At 39.9% G+C, this 25,445-nt stretch overlaps 1 protein-coding gene across 5 annotated transcripts; it reads right to left on the bottom strand.

Moving 5' to 3' along the window:
- Positions 1–3,085: 3,085 nt before the first annotated feature.
- On the bottom strand, positions 3,086–25,029 carry LOC6611334 (anoctamin-8). 5 transcript variants are annotated; one of them, XM_032724983.1, is made up of 18 exons: positions 24,931–25,023; positions 23,903–24,299; positions 12,657–12,909; positions 12,132–12,502; positions 11,714–12,006; positions 11,493–11,648; positions 8,969–9,104; positions 8,775–8,905; positions 8,428–8,709; positions 8,032–8,361; positions 7,509–7,871; positions 7,353–7,444; positions 6,957–7,094; positions 6,348–6,612; positions 5,762–5,860; positions 4,809–5,319; positions 4,545–4,690; positions 3,086–4,486 (listed from the first exon to the last, which is right to left on the bottom strand). In XM_032724983.1, exons 2-18 carry the CDS (start codon positions 24,165–24,167, stop codon positions 4,259–4,261), a joined length of 4,059 nt encoding a protein of 1,352 aa, XP_032580874.1. In that variant the 5' UTR covers positions 24,168–24,299; positions 24,931–25,023; the 3' UTR covers positions 3,086–4,258. The 5 variants fall into 5 exon arrangements, with proteins under 5 accessions (XP_032580874.1, XP_032580882.1, XP_032580888.1 ...); XM_032724991.1 differs by lacking the exon at positions 5,762–5,860 and having other exon boundaries at positions 24,931–25,022; XM_032724997.1 differs by lacking the exon at positions 6,957–7,094 and having other exon boundaries at positions 24,931–25,022.
- Positions 25,030–25,445: the final 416 nt, after the last annotated feature.

Below are 25,445 nucleotides of genomic sequence, written 5' to 3'. Positions count from 1 at the left end.
ATTAAATGAAGCTGAAAGAACAGTATAATGGAAAGATCTCATTAAAGTTCAATAAAGAACTGAAGTTAATTTCTTGATTCTCCTAAGCTTTACTGGCTATTTGTAAGATTCTACCGAAAGCAGATTTCCTTGATTCAGATTAGAAGGTCTACCACCCTAATAGTTGACCTCAATTGAGTTAAATACAAATTGATTTGCGTTGAAATGCGTTTTAAATACTTATAAAACAGAGGCTAAGTAGAAAATAGAACGTTGCTTCCGTTTAATTTGATTAGCTTTGAAAAGAAGCCCAAGTACATTTCGTTTGAAATTCAATTAAAGAATCGTGTGACCTTCCTCCTTCCCTCTACATGCAAACTCAAGATCGTTCTACACTCCTACTTTTTTTTATATTTTCGAGAAGGGGCCATAAAGTCGGTGCTACTGGATGGGTTTAAAGTTTTATTAGTTTCCACGTTGCCGGGCGTTTTCATTATTGGGCAAACGAAAATTGAAATTATCAAACCATTAAAAGCAAACAACGGCAACTTGTATTTGGGGAACAGAACGGAACGAAACGGGATGGGATGGGTTGGGGGCCAGACTAATTAAATGTAATTAATTTTCACATGCCTCAAAATTAAATGCATTTAAATCAAAGAGATCCGAGAGAGTGTGAGCTTTAAATATAGCGTATGCTTTAATAGTCGCCGACCGACAAAACGACCGACGCTCTTAAAAGTGATTTTAAAAGTTTCATTAAGATAAACAACAACGAACACTCCACAGACCGAATGTTATAGCAATTTAAATTTTAATTTAAGCGCACAATGGCTATGAGCAGCACAGGTGAATAAACCATGGATCAGATCCGACTCGCAACTCTGACTAAACTGCAGAAAAATGTCGAAAAAGTAAGCACTACCCCCAAAAAAAAATAATAAAAAAAAACTCAGTCTTGGGGGGCATTTACCGTTGCGCCCTCGAGGCGTGGCCGTTTCTGTCGTTTCATTTCATTTTTGGGGCCATCCTCCGGCGACCGTGTTTTCTACCCATATTAATGGCCCAACCAGCCATTTTGGACAAACAAATTGCCGGCTACTGGATGGGTCTCAAAAAAAACCTTTTGCACCTTGCTTTCTCGCCGTAACAAGAGATCTTCACGAAAAGTAACAGCCAAAATTCAATGGAAAAGATGGCGTTTAACTGTAACTCGCGCAATGTGAAACATTTTCGGGTCAGGTGCAGAGAAGCAGTCACAGTCCCAGTTCCAGACTCCGCATCCAAATCCAAATCCGACGAGATTTCACCAACCTGTATCTCGCGGACAAGGCCCAAAAGTTTTTTTTTTGGCTCCGACTGGTGGTCCATTATCTTACGGTAATATCGCCCATAAAGCGTTGTCTGTTTTCTGTTTGGTGGCTACCTTGTTCGCATCACCATTCCCTCCCATCATGATCACCATCATCATCATCATCACCTGGCCAACCTTCGCGATCTCCACTGAGCACTTGTACATATAGCAACTATGGCTCGTTGTAGTTTCCTACATAACATAACTACCTATTTCCTCAGACCGCCATTGTGCCATTATTTTTCTGTTTTTGTTCATTTCGTTTGGGTGTTGCGCAGATTTATGGCCAAGTTGGACATCTTGATTGGTCGGTCAGCTCTGCACTTTTATATATAACACTTTTCAACTTTACTACAAGATGCATATAAGCCATAGATAGACTTCCTCCTTATATAGATACATTTTATTTATTTATTTATTATTAATTTTATTTATTTATTTTATTATTTTAAAACCACTTAAAGTGTAATTTGTAGTTTTCGTAAAATTTTTCAAAATTTTCTGCCTGCCTTTCAACCAAATCAAACATATAAATATTTGACGCTATGAGTACGTGAACTACTAAACTATTAAAACATATGCCCCCTCAATCAACGTTGGTAGGACATTCTGGCCAGATCCGGAGCGTCGTACCACAATGCATTCGTAATGCGACTCGTGCCCAGTGGGACAAAGCAGGGGGAGTCAGCCAGATGGGGAGCCGTGATATTGGATATCGGGGTAATGGGTGAGAGGGCTGGGGATTACGGGAGCGAGGCCTTAAAACGCGCGTTAATTAGCCGTACGTGCGGAGTGCGTTTGTCAAGCAGGCAAATGGCCAACGAATGCTTGGCTCAGAAATTTTATCAGCCAACTGAAATCAGTGCTGACTGCTTACTGCTCACAGCTCACCTGCAACAATGACAAGTGTTGATGGCGATGACGATGACGATGACGGTGCCGATGAACGAGGTATGGGGTCTGAGGTTGGGGATTTTTGTACGTGGAATTGCGAGACCCATGTGTGTCGAGACTTGACTTGACCCGTGTCCACCATTCGTTAAGCTTAGCTATAAAACAAAATGAAAAATGTTGTTGCAAAAAACAAAAAAAAAAAAGAAAGGCAGGCGAAACACTTGTACCCATCGAGTGCTGTCTGTGGTGAGGGCAGTGGTTCTATCTGATTTAAACGTAATGATTAAACCACAGCCGGGCAGATGCAAGTGGCAGTGCAATCAGTTCTGGAAAAGTTTCACAGCTGACCCTCCATTATCCTTGACCCGTTTAATTAAAGTGCGTGCTCTATCTGAGACGTGTACAAGATTTACATATCTTACAGGCTTACTCGGTAACACAACAATTGAAAGGAATGATAAAGTGTTTGTCGAAGCAAAGGTATTTTTATGGACATGAAAGTCATAAATGGAATCACTTATATAAAGCGACATTTAAAATGATATTACAAAAACTCCATAAACTTATCAGTCATCACATTGTCAAGGTAAATCTGTTTGAAGAATTTAATTTTAATTTAATTTAATTTAATTTTAAGTAGCTAACTAAAAGTCATCTATCTATATGGAAATAAAATGATAATATCTACCAATTTATAATAATATTAAGTAAGATATTTATAAATATACATGCTTAAAAAACATATGAGTCCTTTTAAATTCAAATTAATCTTTCATATCCGCAAAATATGTTATCATCCCAAAAGTATGCTTATTTTATTTTACGAAGATTTAGCAAAGTTTCACACCCAACTGCCCATCCAGTCAAATACAATTTCTTTATTGAATGGCTTTTACTTGAAATTTTTGTTCAACACAAGAGCACGTTTAATTATTACATTAATATAATTTGTATACCTCATTTAAATTACACTTAATCTCTACAATATATTTACAAATAGCAGTTGTGATTGGGTGCATCTATGTTAAAGTGTAGGTCCTTTGACTAGACTGTCGATAAAGTGTGCTTTTTTTTGTTTTCCCTTTGATCAAGCTAGGACCACACTTAGAAAAACGAGGAAAAACTTTGCAGCAAGTAATATTTAGTTTTCAGCGTTAATAGCTAGCTGCAGTTAGTAATAGTTTCCATCTGATCTGTTGTACCATAGCTAAAAGCGAGTGCGAAGGCGTTATCCTTTATATGGAAGGAACAATGGACGATATTATCTCACAGTTATGCGTGTCGTTGTTTTGTCTGATTTCGATTTTTATGTGAGAGTGTTAGCGATTGCGTAATTATTAAGTATTCGTTCACTGGCAACATAAATGCAAATTCAACATTTTCAACATTTTGTATGTAACAAAGTGATTTATACGACTAAACCGCTAAGCAACAATGACTACGAAAACGAATTAACAGCTAAAACGCTAACACAAAATTCGTTTCACAACTCTTAAAAATTATTGTTTTGTTTGCTTACTACGATTTCTATTGATGCACTTCTAATGCACTGTACCCGAAAGTCTAAGTTGCCATAAACATTATTTAGTTTTGTATTCAAATAAACTCCATTCATACAAAACTTGATAAACTTGTATATGAAATGGTTTTGGAAAAAATTTGCTCGGTTTTCACTGGGGAAATCAAAAAAAAACAGACCAAAACTAAACATTAGAAAATCTAAGTGAAATTTGCCTTTAGATTATTAGCATTGTTAATCTACAGGTAAATTTCATTCAACTTCTGTATTGTTTAGCTTTGGACCAAATAAAGTTCTAATCTTGTCCAAACATTGTTTGAGTAACTTAATTGGTAAACACTATATATAGTTAATTAGTTTCTTCCAACTCTGGACAAGACACACATTCAGCAAATTTGCTCATATATCATCAGTAACTTTGATAAAATCTCGGCTTTATGGGGGGGCGGGTGCATAGAAAACTATTTACAAAGTGTGCGAAAGGGTGGCCATCAATCTTGGTATTTACTAGCCTAATTATCCGTGTGCGGATGTGGATGTGAAGGTGGGTGGTAGTGCTGTTGTTGATGCTGCTGTTGATGATACGTCGATGGGCCGGCTTGACTGGACGATGTGGGTGCACCCGAGGTGCTTGCAGCTTTCATCGCAGGTATGATATCCTCAATTTGTATAAGTTGTTCGATGGGTATAAGAGACAATTCGCCACCCACTGGCTGTGGCATGGGCAGCTTGGCCAGAGCCTACAAAGACAAAGTTAACAAGAATTATTGGTTGACTTTACTTCCTTCTTAGCCCTACCTTGGCATGCTCCACTGCTATGGTGGCTGCCTTCTCCGCCTCACGTTGTCTTCGCTCCTTGAGCTTCAGCGAGAAGATGGCCACTGACCTCGCACTCTTCACCAGCTTCTGCTTGAGACGAGATTTCTTGGCGGCCAGTTCGGCAGCTGAAAATGAATCAATTAAATGGCCATTAAAACTTCAAATGGACACCAACTCCTTATAACCATTTAAAATTTATATTTAAAAATCTGACTATTCTTTGTTGTAATGTATAAACCTTACCCTTGGCCTCGTCATCAGTGGCTGCTGTTGATGTGGATGCTGCTGCTCCCTGGGCATCCTTTTCTTTCTCCTTCTCCTTTGCCTTTTCGATTTCCTTTTCCTTCAGTCGTTCCTTCTCCTTTTCTTTCTCCTTCTCCTTAACACGCTCCTTCTCCTCCTTAACACGCTCCTTCTCCTCCTTAGCCCGCTCCTTCTCCTCCTTGGCCTGCTGCTTTAATTGCTGTTTATGGGATGAACCAGATGAAGAGTTAGATAGTGCGCCGACACTAGGTCTTGACTGGGAATTGCTGATCCCACCGCCGGAAGCTCCAGCCGGCCCAGGGCCACTGGGGCTAAAGACGCTGCCACCGCCGCCGGAGGACGAGGATGAGGAGGCAACTATTTGCTGCTGGTGCTGTGAAGCTGGTGGCGTGGCCAAATTACTGCCAGCTGCTCCCGATCTCATGGCCACATTGCACCATGATGGAGCTGGCTTCAAAATGTCTGCTGTATCTGCGCTGTTTCCGAGTTCCTTAAGTTGCATCAAAAATAAACCGATACTATTAGCATTGTATTTTGTGAGGGTAAATAAAAGTTTTATCTATCAACATCGAAAGCTTATAGAAATTACACTATGATCTATGTATGAATCTAGTAATACATGCCTTTTGTTTGTGAGTGGATATGTGAGTGATTAGGGAAGCCAGCGTGGATTTGCGTGTACAAAAGCTTCTGCCATGCCAATCAAATTTCGTATTTCATTCGCCCTTTGCCCAACTTGAATTCCAATAAAAGCGATATTTAACACGGGTCAACAGTATGATTCACTACTACGGTGTACATTTCTACTGATCCTGCGATTTTCACAAATAAAATACCAACAACACACATCGAGTAACAAAACACATCATTCTTAAGTATATACTTCCGGTTTGATATGCATATGTTATATATAGTATTTATCTATCCACTACCTTTGAAATACAATCTATGCTTCTATGCAGATTAGCATTGTCGTTGACTTTCAAACGTGACATCCATTCTGGTGCATGAAGTTTTATGTGTAGCTTGTCCTTCAAAAGGCGAAATTCAAGCGAGGTTGTAGGTTAAGTGAGTATTTCATTTGCTATTCGGTTTGGTTAAAAGTGGGGGGAGAATAGGGGAGTGCTATACGTATTCAATATTTTTGACAAAAAGTATTCCTAGCTCCATTACTAAGAAAAACTAAGATTACTGCTTTAAAAAGGCCTTAACATTGGATAAACTTCTTCAGAACTGTATCTTCTTTAATCTCAAACTGATACACTGTAACTCCAAAGTGTTGATGGTTAGAAGGTCAGGTAGGCCGGTGATTTGGTGGATCTACAAGTTGTTAGTAAGGTAACCAGTATAGAGGCTTTTGTTAGTTGATGCAAGAGTCTACAGACACAATAAATACATTGAGCAGCTACACAGACACAGTAGGTCATTTGAAGAACTAAGGAAACTCTTGTGATTGGGGGGGAAAAATTCCTGTTTATAAGGTATGCTATGACTACAACGTCTAAGCCCAGATCTTACGTTCATATTCAGATGCATGGCACTCTCCGCGGATATCTTGCGCGTCTTGTACGGTGGTATCTCAGGGATCGTCTGCTGCTGCGGCTCCCGCTGCGCCGATAGTTGCCGCATCGTGGTTCGCTGGGGGCTGCTACTGGCGCTGCTGCCTGTGTGATCGGCTGAATCGGTTGATTTCTTTCGGAAGGGCGGTATTTCTTGAATATGCATAGATTGCATGCGAGCTGCATATGCCGCCGAGTTCAGCGCTAGCGTGCTGGCGGAAGCTCTGTGTGCCGCACAAAAAGCGAGAAGTACAAAAAGTAAGTAGTGTAAGAAAAAGGAGTAAAAAGATATAGGAATTTTTTTAATTATATTAAGTAGGTCACTAAGATAGAGCAGGTCAGCCAATTTTAGAAGTTTTCGTTGCAAGAATGTTGGAAGCTCGGAAACATGAAGAAAGTTAAGGAAAGCATACCTAATGCTGGTTTCAGTTGCTCGTTATATACTGGAATTAGCAATCTGAAGCCAGTATTAGTCCCATAAATTTACAGCGTCGAAAGCATTGAAAACATTTTTCGAAACACACATCGATCTATCTATCCAACCAACAACTATCCAACCATAATTTACCCGCTTTGCAGCTTCTGATGTTGTTGCATTTTTGGATTGTTACCAGCAAAAGTTGTTAAATTTCGCACTGAATAGCCCAGGTGTGGTGGAATTTCCGGTATAAACATTTTCGATTTTTCAACACAACTCTGACAAGCTCTATTAAAAAACAAAATTATTTAGCTTAATTTAAAGGACCAAAAAGATTTTACGAAAATTTAGAAAAATGGGTAACTAATACATATAAAGTAAAGAGAGAAAAATCGAATGTCAAAAATGTATGTTCGGTGCATGTTCGTACAGTTCATGGGGCGATGAGTGGCCATTAGGGGTTTCCCCGGCCCTTTGGCGTGTTCGAAATACTTAAGTTTTCCCTTACTCCTTTATTAGTAGTAGCTTAATGGAAAAGGCACTTACCCGCCATTACCGTCCTGGTGCAGACTGCTCAGGGAGGCTCCACCATGTGGTGGCGTTGACTCATGCAGCGGTCTAATCAGTATGGTGCTGGTCTAAAAAGTGGAGTACAAATGTAATTGCATATGAAGTCCACACCTACACAGCTCATTAATTCACCTGCGAGGGCGGCGAATCCGGTGATGAATCACGATTCTCATAAATATTGACATCCGCCTCGATGTTACGCCCGTAGCCAGCGAACTCTTGTCCGTAGAGAAGTATATCCTCGGCCACCTGGCTCTCCATGGACTGGTCTCGTGTGGTATTCGCTCCGCTCTCCATTTGCAATCCGGCGGGGCCCTCCTGTTCCGGCTGCGTCGACGTGGTCGACTGCGGAGTGGGTGGTGTGGGGCGCGGCGAGGTGCCCTTGCACTGCATTTCCCGCCGGCAATGTTCGGCACGTGCGATTTCCGCTGCCAACCACGAGGGCAACTCCGGTAGGAGCCAGGTAAGTGCTTGCCGCAGTCCCAACATGATGTGCTGTAAAGTCAGCAAATGTAGTTAATAGGTTTCAGCAAATATTACTTTTATAAATTGGTAAATAAGTAAATGTCGTACAACAGCAGTATATGTAAGTTGAGTCTCAATTATAGCGCTCCCTTCCAGATAACCAGAAATCCACTCTGTGCACAGAACTCACCTCCAGGGTAACAATTAGAATAATTGTCTGTGCCGTGGTCAATCCTGGCCATAGCCTCGACACCTGTCCAGAGAGGCCAATCAATGCGCAATTCACGATTACAGCGGCGAGCGACAGGATGCTCAGGGCATTTTGCCAAGTTCCGATGTTGGCCACACGTTGCCCAAAGGGACGCTGATGAACATGGGCCAGTTTGAAGGCATCCGACCGAATCTCCATCAGGTTATTGATCAGAGCACAAACTCCAGCCAGTGGAAAGGCGGCCGAAAAGAGCACCACATAGCCCATTTGAACGAGCATCTCCAAGTGGTCAGAAAAAGTGCCATCGTACTGTGGGGCAGTATAAATCGAAAAGTCAGTTCACAAAGGATACACTACTTGAAATGTGTCAATCACCTTGTACAACGAGCTCTCTATTTCAGCCTGTCCAATGTTCCTTTTACTTGCCGATTCCGACTGGTGGGATTTGGTGGGCGTTCCAGTGGACTCCGCCTTCAGTTCCGCTTCTGCAGTGGCCAGTTCCTCGGCTAAACTACGGGTCACATTTTGCGTAGGGCTAAGAGCACCCCACATATTGAAGCTCAATTTGGCCAGCTTCCATTGTTCAAGAAAATAGGGAATCGCAGACTCTCGTAAATTTCCAATGATTTGGCGGGAGATGAGCAGACCAGCCAGTTGCTGCGGCAATATGAAGAGCTATTTTTACAAAATCTATTGATATACATAATAATCAAGATACTTACCTCTTTAAGTTTCTCCTCATCCCTCAAATAGAACGCTATATAAAAAAGCGATAGGAAGGAGTTGACAAACTGGAAAAGAGCCACTTTAGCTATCAAGTGGTTCTCATATTTCGATTGCAGGCGGTAGTTTTCTGTATGGAAAATAAGCGATGTTAAAGATTTAAACCATATCTGATTATTTGGATCCACTTTACCGCGGTCGTTCAACCAAACGGCCAACTTAAAATAGGCCTCGTCCATCAATGTAATGGCTCCTGCCAGCAAAACTTTTGGTATAACACTCAGGCAGCATAATACACTTTCCTCCGGCAACTTGGAGTCCCACCAGTCCTGTGGGTGTTAAAAACACACACAGTTGGATTAAATTAATAATAAATAGTTTTCTAATAGCTGACCACGCATAACATCAATATTAATAGGCATAACCCACTCATACTCGAGTTTTCCATTAGCTTTTCCTACTTTCCCTTAATTAACCCATCATTATTACCCATTCTTTCTCTGACCTTTCAACCACCTCCCTTCTGCACCCTGCTAATGAAGAGCTCATTGAGTGTTTACGCACTTTGATTAAATTAAAAATCATTTCCGAGCATTAACTGCAATTTTTTCCGACGATCAATTATAACATTTCCCGCCATTTCCCCATTAAAAATCTGAACAATAGCAACTTGCTGTTTTGTAACGTATATCACAACCTTTGTTTTATGTTCTTAATTTAACCTAATTAACCACATATTAGTTGGTCAATTTAAATGCTTAACTTTTTCGTTTATTCAGTTCAACTAATTGGAGTAACATGTTGAATAGATTTAAATGGTATCCTACTGTGCAAATGTCGTAGGTTAACCAATTTCCTAGCCCATTTAAAGAATTCAATATTATTATTATTCGTGTGATGTCCCAGGTAACCAGGTTGTACTTATAACCACAAGTCTGCTTTTGACAAATAGCGCTTTTAGCCGCACCAAAACACATACTAGCACACGATGCCCCACCTCGCCCCCATACGCTTGATTACGACAACATTTAGTTGCTCGGTTGAACACTAAAAAGCGAACCGTACCAAAAGTGCCATTGTCCTCTGGCTCCTGGTGCGCATTAAGCCACATGAACTACCTGCAAACACCGAATGGTAACAACAACTACCAAATGGTCCATTCTCAGATTAGTGGGATGTGTGCAGGAGCTTGTCCACTGCGCTGGCAGCTTTTTAACTTTTTTTAATGACACGAACAGACTGTGAGACTGTAAATACTCGCTGGTAAAGGTTAAACAGTTTTATCAACAGGCTGGGCAAACAAGCTTTTCAGTAGTTAACTTCTATCAACTAGCACTGAGGTGCATAAAAAATTAAAGCCGTTTAAGCCATCTAATCTGATTTGGAAATGACCACTTAAAGCGGTGCTATTTATTGAATTTACTTTTCGAACCCAAAGAAGAATAGAGTTGATTTTAGAAAATATGTTAGTTCAAATTTTATGAAACTAGTCAAGACTTTCAACTATGCGTGACATTTTCTAATGTCAAGCAAAGTTTTATAGTACAAGTATTTTATCAACGTCGAGGTTGCGTTCGCCAGCACTCTTACTTTTCCCCATTCAGTATCTATTTTCAGTTTTCCAAAGGCAGTTTATTTTTCGCCAGCTGAGCATTTTAATTAACGTCAGCTTGGGTTGGAAAAAGGAAAAAATTGCGTATGCAAAATGATGGCCTGAAGCCACTGCAAAAATACTGCTACCAAAGTGAATATGTGTGAAAACTTTTAATGAAAAAAAACCCTTGGAATGTACCACCCTGCAGTTTCTCAATTCATCACTACTCAAAAACATCACCGCGCACCCCGCACCTTTTATCGAAACTGTTTTGATTAAATACTACTAATATATGAACTACAAAATATTTGGATTGTTTGTTCCCACCATACAATGGGAATTTTATCAATACCCAGCAATAAATATTATTGCGTTATGTGCGTTTTTGAATGATGACAAATGACAACTACAACACAAATGCGTGGATTGTTCGAGCATACATTAATCATAGTAAATTATTGAAATGCAATTGAAAAATGAATAAGAACCTTGTGCAAATTATACATGCATTGAGCAATTCCTTTATCTGGTATGTTATGGTGATCCAGCCAATCCTGTGAAGTATACAAAAATAGAAAACAACAACATAAAACGAAAGCATAAATGATAAGGAAAATGTGAAAACAATTCAATGATGTGTGTTAGTGATAGACTTATTTTACTTTGGCCTTATATCTTTCAGTGTTTTAGTTGCGAAAGTAAAGTGTAAAGAATTAAGACCAACTTAGAAAAATGGACCGGAACCGGAAATCGGGAAAATATATATGCGCATGGGAGTGATATGATTATTGCACACAAATTGATAAGCAGGCACACCATCTCAATCACTCGTGCGCATTCAAATTGGCATTAAGTATACGCACTGTGGAACACGATGTCGTGATAAGGAAAGTGCTTTGAATTCCCTTTCAAATAGTAATAAAGCTTTATGGGTATATCAGACACTAGAAATGCTTAAAAATAATAAAATAAATTTGGAAAAGGCTTACTAAATCTTCAGTTAATATTCAGATTCTGTCAAATTCTTCTTTCCATAAAGCTCAATATTTGTTAGGACATTCTGACAATTCTTAGGCATACACATTTGGGGACATGTAGACACGTCATTAAGGTTTATCCTCACCTGGAAACGCAGCATGAGAAACATCACAGCAAAGACCACACACAGACAACATCCAATTATGGGAAAGCTGACCAGATAGCGAAACGCTCGACGCTGCCATGCCGGCGCCTCCTTGGGCTCCAAACGACCAGTCACGTTGTTCTCCTCCAAAGGACCCTGGAGCAATGATTCGCGTTATACGATTAATCAAAGAAATGGTCAATAACTTCTGTTACGCTCACCTTATACAGCGGCCTAGGTGGTTCCAAAAGCTCTGGCGGCGTTGATAAAGTGCCCCATCTGAAGGCCAATTCCACGGAATAGCGCTTCCAGGCCTCCAGATACAGTGAAGCCCAGGCGACATTAAACAGGGAGAAGAGCACGTGGCCCATGTCCTGGGCCGTTTGACCCTTGCCCCATAGAATGCAGTAGAGAATTGTGCCAAACACAGCAGGAACGCCCAAGGCGCAGGTGTAATGACCTAGCCAGGCAAAGTACAAGGCAACCTTAACGCCAAAATAGGCAGCAATGTCATCTGAAAGGATAATATTTCCCTTATGACTTCTATTTACATTCAACGTTTCAATGATAAATGTATAAGGATCAAGCCTAGTACTTTGAACTTCTGGAGTGATGAATCCGTAGTATAATCAATCTTACCCAGAGGTTGCGGTGCGAATATCTGCTTGACCCAATGCGTCTGGAGCTGCGTCAGCGAACTGGGCTCGTGCAGCGGAAAGACCTGTGTGATCAGGCCGGACTCCTGCCAGGTGGCCACGATGCTCTGACCCTCGGCGACAGCCGCTCGGCCATGCAGGGCATCGATGTCACTGCAGCCGGCTCGCAGACCCTGCAGCACCTGGAGGACCAGCCACTGGCGCTCCTGGGAGGTGAATAGTGCCGTGCTTCCCACATCGCCGCGCAACTGCTGGAAACAATGGCTCTCGCGGGTGGTGAACTCCCTCAAAGCACCGCCCAAATCCGGTCGCAGGCGTTTTGGCAGGCGGGCTTCTTCAGCGGCTTTAAACAGTCTGAAAACAATAGATTATATTTTATTCTAATTCGATTTAGTTTACAACTTTAAGTGATAGCTTATTTAAACATCTGTTTTCATGTATGTATGTATATACATTATTCATAGTAATAAGAAAGGGTAAATAGATAAAGGGTTCCGGTTCCACTTACACATTAACGGGAGCACTGACATAGAACGCATTTCGGCGCGTACTCTCGTGCGCCTTGACCTGGACCAAAAGACCCAGACCAGCCGGCGGCTGCGAGCGGATACGGGCTAGGAGCCAGCGGAGCGCTTCGTCTGGTGCATCCTCAGGAAATTCAATAACCACATCACATTGTGTGGGAATTTTATTGAGCCAAAGGCGACGAGGCGTCATCAAATGACCTGCGTAGGGCACTTTGCGGCGTAGTTGGCGGGAAGCTGGAAAAAGTAAGGCAAAGTAATCATATTAAATTTACAGACTAGTTGAGATAGATCCATTCTATCCAAAAAAATTGGTTGCATAACACAGCATAGGTAAAAATACGGGGGGATTCAAGTAAACACAGACCAAAGCAGCTCAAAGGAAAAGAATACGAACCCAAAGAGGCCAACCTGACATGGTTAAAACATGGAAACATGACAACATTGCCGGAACTTTTAATTAGAAAAGATAGAAACATCAACAAATGCAAAAGGCAAAAGGTGAAAGGGGGAGAGCAGAGAAGAAATTTCACCCCGAAAGAAAGAAAATCAAGTGAACAACAGGGTTTGATCAAAAAACGACTGTTTAAATAATTACACTCTAAATTTTTTCAACAGTACAAACTTTACTGAAAATTTACACTATTCTTGATAACAACCTACAATTACAACTTTAAGTGCTTTACCAAACTTAGTTTTTAAATGAAAAACTCGATATTATTTCATAATGTAAATTGTTTTGGAAGTTTTCGAACAGCTTCTCGGTGTCGTAATTAATGATGAACTTATTTTCGCCCGGGCAAGTAATATTTCAGCACGGAGCAAAAACAAAAAGTCGAAGCTGCACTAAAATTGATAGCGAGCAAGGACATTCTGCCACCGTTAATGTCCTTGCGACTATCAACAGCTTTCACTTGAATTTTGGCTAATGACAAATGCCACTTGCAGTGACCTCAAGCGTTGACTTGGTTCCTTGCCAATGTTTTCTTTCGATAAGAATAATAATAATGGTTGGTTCTTTCTAAGTTCGCCGAGCTCATTACGAAGGTCAGAATGTTTTCGCCATTAAACGATAAGGTTGTAAAAAAGTACTTTGCAAGAATTCTCCCTGAATACTTTGTCGCTAAATATAAAAATACGCTTTAAATTTCAATGGGACATTCCAAAATCCATGTTCATTAAGACTCGAAGTAGCGTAACGCTCATCATTATAAATATTCTAATTGAATTGAAAGGCTCAAAATCCCTTAATTCGCAAAAATCTTTCGTCAACTCAAATAGACCACATTTCGTAATGACTTATTCAGCTTGGTTTTGCACAGGCGAAATTGCTCATCATTAATTACACATCGTAACATTTTGCTAAGTTCCTATCCGCACTCATTACAATATTTAGATATTTATGTAACAAACTTAATTATACAGCTTAAACTCAGCTTTGAATTTAATTAGGGTGCCTAGAGCAAGCAAATTTTAGATATATATTTAGAACGTTTATAAGTATGTCGATATGTATAAAACTAATTATAAGCGACATGAACAAACCGCAGGAGCAACACGAACTGATGTCTGCATATTTGGGCAACAGAGTAAATCACGTAATGCGGAATTTCGTAATTAATTCCATAAATAAAACAGGAAGAACGCAATTCCAAATCCAAATGCCAACCTTTAACCGAATGGGATGCTGTTGCATTGCAAATGAGCTGTGAATTTGCCAGTGGTATTCAACGACCCGGAGGAATATAAACTCATACGCAATCAATGTAACCGCTCTCTACGATTGCCAGCCATTTTGATATGCTAAACACACAAATGTGTTTAGACATCGCACCCTCACGCTCGGCTCATAAAAAAATTGTGACAAAAGAATGGATCACAGTCGGAAGGACCTCTGCGGAAAAGAGCACGCGTTGTGCATAGTTGCCATATCCTGCGGGATTTGCAAATAAAATCTGAAGCATCGTAAGTAAATAAAAAGCTAGCACTGGCGACTAGAAATCACTTTATTGCCGGCCAGGGGCATATGCTAATAAGGGTTACAAGCCATAAAAAAAATGGGTCGTCCTTAAAAAGGAAAATTTGCTCGCTACCTCACGTGATTTAGCTTAATAAAGAACGTTTGAAAATCGATATAAAAACTAATAGCACATGAGCCTAAATTATTTAAGAACATTTCCAACTTATATTAGTCACATTAATAGTCCTCGCAAGAGAACTTACTGAGTAAATATAAATAAATGTTTCCATTTATTAATATAAACAAAAGTGGGCAAAAAGTGCAATCAAGCCACACTTCCTAATCCAATGTAAACCAAACCAATTTTGGTGAGTAATACACGACATCAAGAGCAGGCCAGCAGAAAGCTGCTCCATCAGCATGAACCACACAATTCATTATACAGTCCGCACATGCTTAAGTTGACACCGACGAGGACGACTCCACTTGGAGGAGCAAGTCGAGCCGGCGAAGGAAGTGCCAGCTAATGCTTTCGGCTGTTAAATCAGCAGCACTGCGACCCCTTAAGGGGCGGACTGTGCCTTGAATAATTAATGAAATCGGCTTTGGGCGAACCACCCACCCATCCACACTCTTCTGCTGGGCGCCAAAATGAAGCCACAGCAACGCATAATTTGTTGCATAAGCGGGATGAAGGAGTGTGATGGCTCAAATTTAATCAGCAGATTCGTGTCTGATGGCTGCAGCCTCGCCATTCCCAAGCATTCAGTTAAAACCGTTTATGTTTTAATTAACCTTGATGGTGACGAGAGCCACAGAGGAGCTGCAAAAGCTCATTAGCAAACCTTCAACACTCGCAGACTTAATTGGCTCCAGCTTGAATTGCGTCTAATTGAAACTAGATGATCTAATTTTGATGATGACCCACCCCATCCCAACATTCCATCAATTCAGCAACATCATCGCAAAAGGGAGCACATCCTGGCGTCATCACCGCCATCATCTAATCATCACTGAGTCAAGTCAGGTAGCCGTTCTAGGAAGTGAACACTTCACTTCACTATTATAGTTGACACGATGTCCTTCCACCGCATATGAGATGTGGGAGATGGTTAACTTGGCTTTAAAGCTTGGCAAAATGTAGTATGCTCATCAAATTGTCTGAAAGCAATTTGAATTTCTTAAGTTTGCTCAGCATAACTTCATTTAATTGTTTGATATATATCAGAATACCATCTGCAATTACCCACCTAATTGTTTTGAAGACCTGGCTACAGGCGAATGCTTAATGGCCTCGAATGGTTTCTCTTCAATATGCAGTTAAATTGTAAATTTTACATTCCGCCCGCATCAAATTGCTCTTAATGACACAAGCTTAAATAGAGTTAATATGCCTGACATACGCGTGCTTCATAAAATCCTTTGTTATAAAATATTTAATACCGCGAATTTAACACATCGTTGCACTAAGATTCGACCGTCTGAAATGTTTTTTTCCCGTTTCACGTTTAAGTGGCACGATATCCTGCTGCACAGCAGGATATGCTCATGTTTTGCGGGAAACATTTTTATTGATGCACCGAGTCCTTGTTGTGATTAATGTCCCCAAACTGAGTTCGCCTTAATCGTGCCCACTCTCCAGCCGACAGCCTCCATTTATCCAGTCGCACTCCCCCTTTGGGTAGTTAATCTGCAACTTTTGCTGCCCAAGTGGTTGACAGGACAGTGAGCATTGAAGGACCCAAGCTTGGTCAGCATAAATTAATTGCATTTGTGTGTGGGACACAAGAAACTGAATATATAGCAGTAAAGGCAGTGAAACTTTATCGCCGGCATGAATATGTGTCTTTTGAACAGCAGAGTGAAAAGTCCTTAATTGAGTTTTAATCATGTTAAGTGAAAGTGGTCAGTTATCAATCTAATGCAATAAGTTACCAAGCGGCTTTAAGGTGCTCACTGTTATGTTGGTTCGAATTTTCAAGTCAGATTATTGTTTTACCGGAATGTTTTTCATTACTAAGAGGCTTTTAAGATATATATACAAGATCACTCACGAACATAATCTATCTCTCTTCATTTTTCCTCACAGTCTGTGATAATTTTTAATGCAAAAGGGTTTTTTATAGACATCCTTTTTCAGTTCTTTTTGCTCTCGAATCCTATAACTGACAACCAAAACCACTCAAACTGTCAAAATGGCCACGTAAAACGACAAGGGGAAAACGGAAAAAAGGGGATAAATGTTAGGGACTCTTCAGCAAAACGAGCTCTTCAGCGAGCTTCGACTATATTGATTGAATCTGCATATATAATTGAAAGCTGCCGCTTCAAAATCAAAACGTTTCGTCGGAATCAAAACATAATTTATTAAAACAAGTGAGAGGCAACTTTGAGTCCCAGTTCTATTCAATAACATATATATTTAGATAAGCCTAATCTAGCATTTAAGTTACAAGTCTTCTGCTTAAATATGTCAGACTTGAACGCAAATAGCTAAAGGTTATCAACGTAAAGAACTTGCGTTCTGCTCAGTTGGCTAAGGAAAAAGTTAATGAGGGCTAACGGCGACAACTTGAAAAGTTCACAACTTACATTTTCCATTCCCTTAGGATTTAATTGACAACTGTGAAAGCATTTTGGAAAAGAAGAAATACAATATGTATTTTTAAATCTCAACAATTGCATTTTTAGTATTTAACAGTGAGTTCTTAAAATTGTTCTTTATAATAATACATTTTATAAGGAACGCATACTTTAATCCAGGTTAAGTATTATCCTTAATTTTGATGTTCCCTTTTGCTGTCTTACATTTAGGCCAGTTTAATTATACCGCTAATAGGGTACAAGTGTTGCCAAAAAGAAAAAGCTTGCAGACATAATTACACATTATGCGAGAAAATTAAATCATAAATCTTTCTTGCGTTTATAATGAAAATCCACTTAGGTCAAACCAAAATCAGACAGGGACGAAACAGCCGGATGCGAGATAACAACAGGCGAGCAGGCCGAAAGCCAGACAAGCAGGAAATTCGAAGGACACGTGAGTGGGAGGCAGTGTTTCCCCATGTCGAACAACACCGTTCGCTTGTCAGTGCTGCCATGTTATAACGCGAAGACCCGTCCACATACATACACATAACAGCGGACAAGCTGTCAGTATAATATGCAACATTTTAATGGCTTTTCTAAAGATGCAACAAGCAGCCGTCGTGACTTTAATAATTTTAATTGGTTTAAACTAAATTGAGGGCGAGGCAATCGCATTTTGCTTGTAATTCAATCTGCGATAAGCTAAATGTAAATTGTGAGTAGTCCAGACATATTTTCCTTTTTCCATAACGCATTCGTAATGTGGCTTAGAACATTGTTAATGTTTTAGTTAATAGCCCCCTTGACAGAGAAACAACGTCTTGAATTTAAAAAGAATTTTTTGACACACGTATTTAGTAAGTAAAGTAATGGGGATTTTTATGCTTATAAAAATATAAACCTGCTTTTCAGCTGGCTAAAAAAACCCCACAATTGAGACTTTTGACTTATTGCTGAGCTTGAAATAAATTTTCATGTTTGGCACGTATTTCATAACTTCTGTTTTGGAAAATGAAAAGTGCTGATAAAATGAATAAATATGATTTATTACTCTTTCGAACGACCATAAAACCATGTACTGTGAAAGGCAAAATTAGCAAATTTAGTTTTAACTGTTAAGAGCCTTAAAAATGGAGACAATTGCAAACTTATTCAGATTACAACAAACTGGCCAAAAGCCCCATCAATATAGCAACCCATTAAAGATGTCAAGACAGAATACCGTCAAGGAAATGGACGACTTTAGCTCAAAGCACTTAAGGTAGGCCCACGGAAGTCGGTGATAATCATATATTTATATTTACTCTCTAGATATACCAACATAATTGATTTACTGCTACTTGGACATCTGCTAAACAGCAACAAGGCAAACAAGATGTATGACGAGAACACGCAAAGACAAACCACTTAAGAAGCAATCGATGGCGGATAAGATAGGACACACTATCGCTTGTACAGTGAGACCTCGTAGAAAAAGTCTTGTCATTAGAATTTAAGTATTATTATCACTACACATTTCCTACATGTCCTTATAGATTCCGAAATCTAAAGGTTTATACGGTTTATAAAGGTTTATAAATATCGGACACAAATGGATAAATCGACTCGGCCAGTGTTGTAAAACATATTATTTTCTTATCCACAAATGTATGATTTAATTTAATTTAATTTTAGTACTGTAAAACCACTTCGGTTTAAAAACATAATATAGTCGGTTACATGCATTAAATTTCAATTATGTTTTTACAAATAATATTCCACTCGACAAGTTGCCTCGGATTTCCACTGCAGAGAGATTCCTCATAACTGTCCGAAACTATCCGTCATTATATTAAATAAACATTATGACTCTCCTGACACTGACAGCAAACGGAAATTGATTTTGCGCTGATGTAAATTAAATAACTAAATTTGCAAATAACACGATTTGCAACCAACCGCAAAAATGATAAGCATATGAAAATACATTTTATCACAAATTCCAAGCAATCGGAAATTAAATTAAATTTATTAAAAATCGCAAAAAAACGTTAAAGTTTAAATAAATAGTTGGCATAAAAATATTTTAAAGCATACCTATTAGGATTTTGGGTATCACGAGGCTATGAAGAGAATTTAAGAGTATATTGAACCTTAAAATTACATACAAACTTCTCTCGGCCGAAAATATAAAAGCGAAAATAACCGAAATGCCAATATTAAAGGTTTCTTATAGTTTCAAACTGGATCTAATAAAGTTCTTCCGCAGACAGTAAACACATTCAACTTCTACTTGGCCTCATTGATTTTTCAATTTCTATTTCAGCCGTTTTCGGCAGAATTTCAAAGTGCACTTGCGGCACGAATTGTAAATATATATTTCTACACTGCACGAAAAATTCATCAATATAAATGAAATCAATAGAAACATACTGTAATATACTATACTATATGTAATTATGGAATGCTTTATGTTTCTTAAGTTACTTGCTTGGAACATTGAAATGATTTTTGGTAAACTTTCAGTTTTAAGGAACTCGTGTCAAGTGCCGCGCAATCCGAGGATTCGCGATGCGGTGTATATTGGACTCCAGCCAAATCCCGTGGCGAAAAACCACCACATGCAATATAAATACAGACAACGTTTTTTTTTAGCTTTATATTCATTTTTTTGGCTGAGTAGCAAACGAAGAGCAATGCCGTGGGCGATTCAGCTCAACTTGGACGGAAGCACGTCGCTCGAAGAGGTGCTAGGAAGGTCTGTCAGGATAAAGCAGGAGCAGGAGCAACTTCCTTTGCCATGGAATTGGGTTTTGTGCACTGCATACCGTCTATTGTTTCCTGCAAAGCAGGTTACGGGTTTGGCTAAGCCATCCGGACATGAGCATCATCAAGACAACAATGTTATGCGCATCGGGAATGCAGGTAAGATTGTCAGATTGTCTGGCTTTCCAGTCAGCCCACCAATCTAGGCCAACTCCCTCACAGTTAGTGTACCTACCCCTTTTCAGACTTTGTTTGAAATCAAAGTTTAATCTGTGCTTTAGTTTAGTTAAAAAGTCGGGAGAAGTTACACATATTAAAGCTAAATCAGATATAGATGTGTTAAACTAACTCGACTTTTGCATATATATATATCAAAATGTTTGTTTTAAACCAAAGCTATTATTAAAAAAAAAAACAGTTAAGTTCGTTCTGGACAAAAAGTGCACAAAGTTGACAGAAACCAATCAGATTAGCAGGCAATCAAAGCTGTAAGCCATAACCGGGAAACAGCTACGCAAATGAAAATGCTACCCGATTCACCAGAAACCTAACTAACGAAAAGTGTGGGTGCACAGGGGATTTCCACGGAAATTAAGCTGCTCTCGATGCCATCGAAACAGAAGCCACGTTGATGTTTGCCCACGATGAATTTAACAATTTAAAACACAACCACACACAGGTGAAAACCGAATTGTGGCTGGGATTGCCGGCGAATGCAAGCTCAGCTTCTTTGCCTGTAAGTATCCCACATCGGGTCGGGTGTCAGTCAGTCGTCTGCGCTTTAGGCAGGATTTTCCCAAGCATATGGTAGCCATGCATCGGATGGAAACGTACCCAGAAACATCCGGTTGCCTGTAACTAGCATCGCCCGGGAAAACTGCAGACGCCGGCGGGCAAGAAGCTGCTGAACCTGGTTGGCATTATGGCTATATGTATGTGGCTCAGTTGCTACAAGTGCACACATCTTGCTACGCATTTACATATCAAGATTTTCAGCTCAATTGCGGTTTTGCTAAAAACAAACTACAATAGCAGATTTGGCTGATAAGTAGTTTGAAAATTTGCTATATCGTTATTCAAATTGTCGGGGTATAAGTTCTAAATAATAGACTTCCAAGCACAGGGATTTTAAAGAATTTATTTTATTTATACGAAACCATTTACACTCTTTAAGAAAAGGCGGCTATATAAAACATATTTTTCTAAAGCACTCAGTTTCATTCAATTGCTTTGGTATACCAAAAGAAACAGCCATCAATTTTTCAGAGGAAACGGAAGTAAAGGGAATTTGGGTGCAATGCGCACTTAAGCGCCATGAAGTATGCAACACAAACAATGAAAATGTCATTAATTTTTTTTTTTATTTAAGAAATCAGTTTTCTCATCTTGACAAAGTAAATGGAAAAATAATGGTTGAGCATTTTGTAAGCTTTTTGAAAGGTCTGATATTGTAGGGCTTGCAACGACCTCTTTTTTTGAATATGCCACAAAGTTCAAGTGCAACTGAAAGCGAGCACAAAGAACGTCTTTATTCCCCTTTGGCGTTTCTTTTGCCAAAAGCCAACAAGAAAACTGCAAATCTGACACAAATAAAGCTTTTATATCCTTGGTTTAATGTATGTGCTCCTTGCTGAGCCATAAGCTTCCTTTAGAAAAAAACCATTAATATAAATTCGAAGGAAAAACCCTATAAAAAAGTCGACTAAACAAACAATTAGCCTGGTTTTTGTTTATGTGCTGCTGATTTGCTCAAAATACACAACTAACATGTGTAAACATTCGCAGACAGTTTAGTTCTTACTACAGCCTTATTTAAAACAGTATTAACTGTCTAGGAAATAGATGCGGTTTATAATTCACAAATTGCACAAAAAGGAAAAGAACTATTGCAGAATGTTTTAAAATTTAAGTTCCATGCTCTTTCAGAGCATACAAAAAAGCATAAATATCAAACAATAATTTGAAAACGACGGCGGGCACAACAAATTTATTTCCCACTTGAACCCCTGACAACAATGCCATAAAAGGGGTTAACTGTCAGAATCATGGCGCATCTATGGCCCCAACATTCAGGGGAGCTGTCAATGCCGCTGGCAGCCAGGCCAACAAATTTACAGGCAATGCCCTGAAGCTAACGCAAATAAAAATGACAACAAAACAATATTTAGCGAAGGCAAACAAAGATGGGAATACAACAAATCCAGGCAGTTAGACAACGGAGCCAAGAGCAAAGAAATGGGGGCTCACAAAAGTCAACGTTAGGTATGAGTGAGTATGATTCAATTCCATTAGCAGGCGCTTTGCAGCACAGTGGGATCGAAATAAAATCGATGAACTTCCCAACGATGTTGGCCAAATTTCCTTCTAATTCCTAGCGCACGGAATGCATTTTCAGTCAAATGGTTGGTCGGCTAATGGAACACTGGCGGTGGGAGGAGCGTGAGTGAGTTGGCCACGTCACTCGCTCGTCCCAGATTGCCAGTAAAGTTTAAAAGTCATGTCTGACATTTTGGCAACACGTAAATCCGCGCACTTCCTAAACCCCCAACACTCGCGCCAACAACCCAGTGGGGTTGGCTGATGAGGAGGAGCCAATCGAGGCCAGGAATCGTGGAGGGGGTGGAAGGGATAGTCCTCATGAGCTTACGCGAAAAACGCCACAACATGCTGCTAAATTTGTTGTGTAATTTTCACAGCTAACGAAGTGGGAGACCGTGTGATTCCATTAGAAATTCAAGCGGACATGGTACTTGTTAGCGCGGCAAATTGCAAGAAATATTTCACAAGATTGATGTTTACATAAGCTTAAGGAAAATGTATTATCTATCTACGATCATCTACTATTCAAGTCTTCTATATTGCATTAAAGTTGGCTAAGTGAATGCTATAACTCCATTTTCGTTGTCAGAAGTCACGACATGAAAAAGTAAATAGAACCAACCCTTATGCCAGCCGATATTGTAGTCCATTCCCATTCTTTTTGTCATTACAAATGTCGTTCAGCCATCAATCCAATACAGACACCCCATATATTATAATACACACGCAACCTTGACCCATAAAAGCTAATGAATTTAATTAACTACCCTTAAGCCAGTTACCGCAAGTAAACATAGGCGAAGAAGAGCGGCAGGACTCTTCATATGAGGCGAGCACTTGAACTAGACTAGGTTAGCCAGTCTAATGTAGTGCCACAGCCAAGGAGAAGACAATCGATATGGGGATAGGCTGGTGCAAAATTAGCCAGCACGGCGCCGAATCAAGTAATGAGTAACCCGATGGGGAATATCCGACTGTTCGGTCGGCGGTGATGTGAAAGGCTCGCGGCGCATTTCCTTAGTCATCTTCGCATAAATAATTCAAATAGCGCCTTCCGTCAGACGGCGGCGCTTTTCAATAGCTCCGCTGCACAAAGGACTCGAGTGGGGCAATGACAATGAGGCATCTTTAACCCACCTACCCACTACTCTACATGCACAGCGACGTCTGAGTAAAATGCATGCAAAAGTTTCTTTTATTTGTCTATTGCTGACAGGATGTGCGCCAATCTGAAAGTAATTTCAGCGTAATTGGATAGTTGCCCATATAAAAACTTTCATGTCGCTCCCAAGGGAGAACAAACGCACGGAAGTGTTAAATTATTAAGTGATTAAGCATATTGGTTGGAAAATCTATTATGTGTGCAAGTTTCCATATACTTTCTTCTTACTTTCTTTCTTTTTATTCATATGACACAACCAGCAATTTCTTAGTATATACCTATGACAAATGAACAGGTTGAAAGTTTGTTTTTCACCTGTCTACGGTGGAAAGGCGGTACACTCAAATATTCAGCTGCTATCGAATACAAATAGATAAAAAGCTGTGGGCATGACTTCATATATATACAACCGAATTTGTGGAGTTTTTGTTTTCCGTTCTGAATTTGGCACTCACCATTCTCGATGGTCTCCTTGGCACAGGAAATTATTTTGCCTTTGCGACGTCGCAAATTCGATTCGAAGTTGTTGTCATCGGTGAAATCATCCTCGCCGCCATCCCTTGGCCCGCCACCAATGTCGCCGGCTGTTGAAGTCGCCGTTGTTGTCGCTGTGGAGTCCGGTAAATCCTCCGACGACTGCTGCTGCTGCTCCTCCGAGTACGGAGCTCCGTCTCTGCCTTCTTCGGTGCCGTGCATTAAAGTTTTAAAAGTTTGGCTCATTTTATGCCAGAATTCGTTGGTGATTTATTTTATATTTAATTAGTGTACTTTTGCTTGGTTAATTTGGGCGCTCTCAGTGTTTGTGTTTACCAATTGGCATACGATAACAGGCTCAGCATGTTTGCTCATAAACTGCAATAATGTTAAATGAAGCCGATGGCCCAAAAAAGTAGGCAACAGAAAGGCAAGTTTGTTATGGCACAAGACTTTTTTCTACCATCACGAATAAGTTAATGCTTAAATTTAGTGCGTGATTGAAGAAAAAGGCTATAGTGGACTTAAGCATCACGCCATTCGCAAAGAAATGTGTAAAACAAAAAAAAAAAAACAGAATGCCAAGACTTTGCCGGCTAAAAGGACGCTGTTGTTGCCACTGCTGCTGCTACTGCTGATGTGGTGGCTAGTAAAAGTGGGTTGGTCGGTGCTGGGGCATTGCCGCCGAGTGAAATGGGGTGGGTTCAGACATTACGCACAACCCCAAGACCGATCCTAAATGCGTTTCGGAAAGCGAAACTACTAAGGCGGTTTCGCAGACAAGTTGCGTGAATAGCAGTGAATCGAAAAACCCAAAAAACAAAGACAAAATCCAAATGTCTTTCTTATTTCATAATCGCTTTGCGCATTTAGGTTAACAAATTTTTAGATTAACAAGAGCACGATATTATTTGCCACTAAACGAAAAAACACTATCGTACGCAACGAAACCAAACGCTTTAATTCCAACAGAAATTCGTTTTACTTAAAAACAATTAACCACTATTACTTTCACAGGTTTTTCCTTTTATTTGGAAATGTGTCATGGGGAACGCGACGCGAAGAAGGTGTTTGCACGCTACGAAATGCCGTCAGAGACTGAAATGTCTTTCACTTAGCTGCGGAAGTTGAGAATTCAACACGAAGAGCAGCAGTGTGGTGGATTTCTCAGTTATTGATTTTGCGTCTGCAAAGACAGCAAACACAAAAGGGCAACATTTGCTGGTCGGTATGCTGTTCGGGGGAGGACTGGGCGCGAGCAGGGCGAGGCATGCATTCAAAAAGCCGGCTCCAACGGAGAGCGAGAGAGAGAGCGCAAGAGCCAAGTGGACAGCAAGGCAAACAACAAACAACGAAACACGTAGGATGAGTACTTAAAAACAAACACATGGTAGTACACGGTATTAGTTGGGATCAAATTACACGTTTCTGTTAAGTTTTGCAAATTACCAGCAACCGCTAATTATTAAAAGCAATACATACAAATTACTTGAAAGAAATCGAATGAGGACTTGATTTACAGCA

This window comes from Drosophila sechellia, chromosome 2L (assembly GCF_004382195.2).
Source record: "Drosophila sechellia strain sech25 chromosome 2L, ASM438219v1, whole genome shotgun sequence".
Taxonomy (NCBI): Eukaryota; Metazoa; Arthropoda; class Insecta; order Diptera; family Drosophilidae; genus Drosophila; species Drosophila sechellia.
This window is presented reverse-complemented; position numbering and strand designations above follow the sequence as displayed.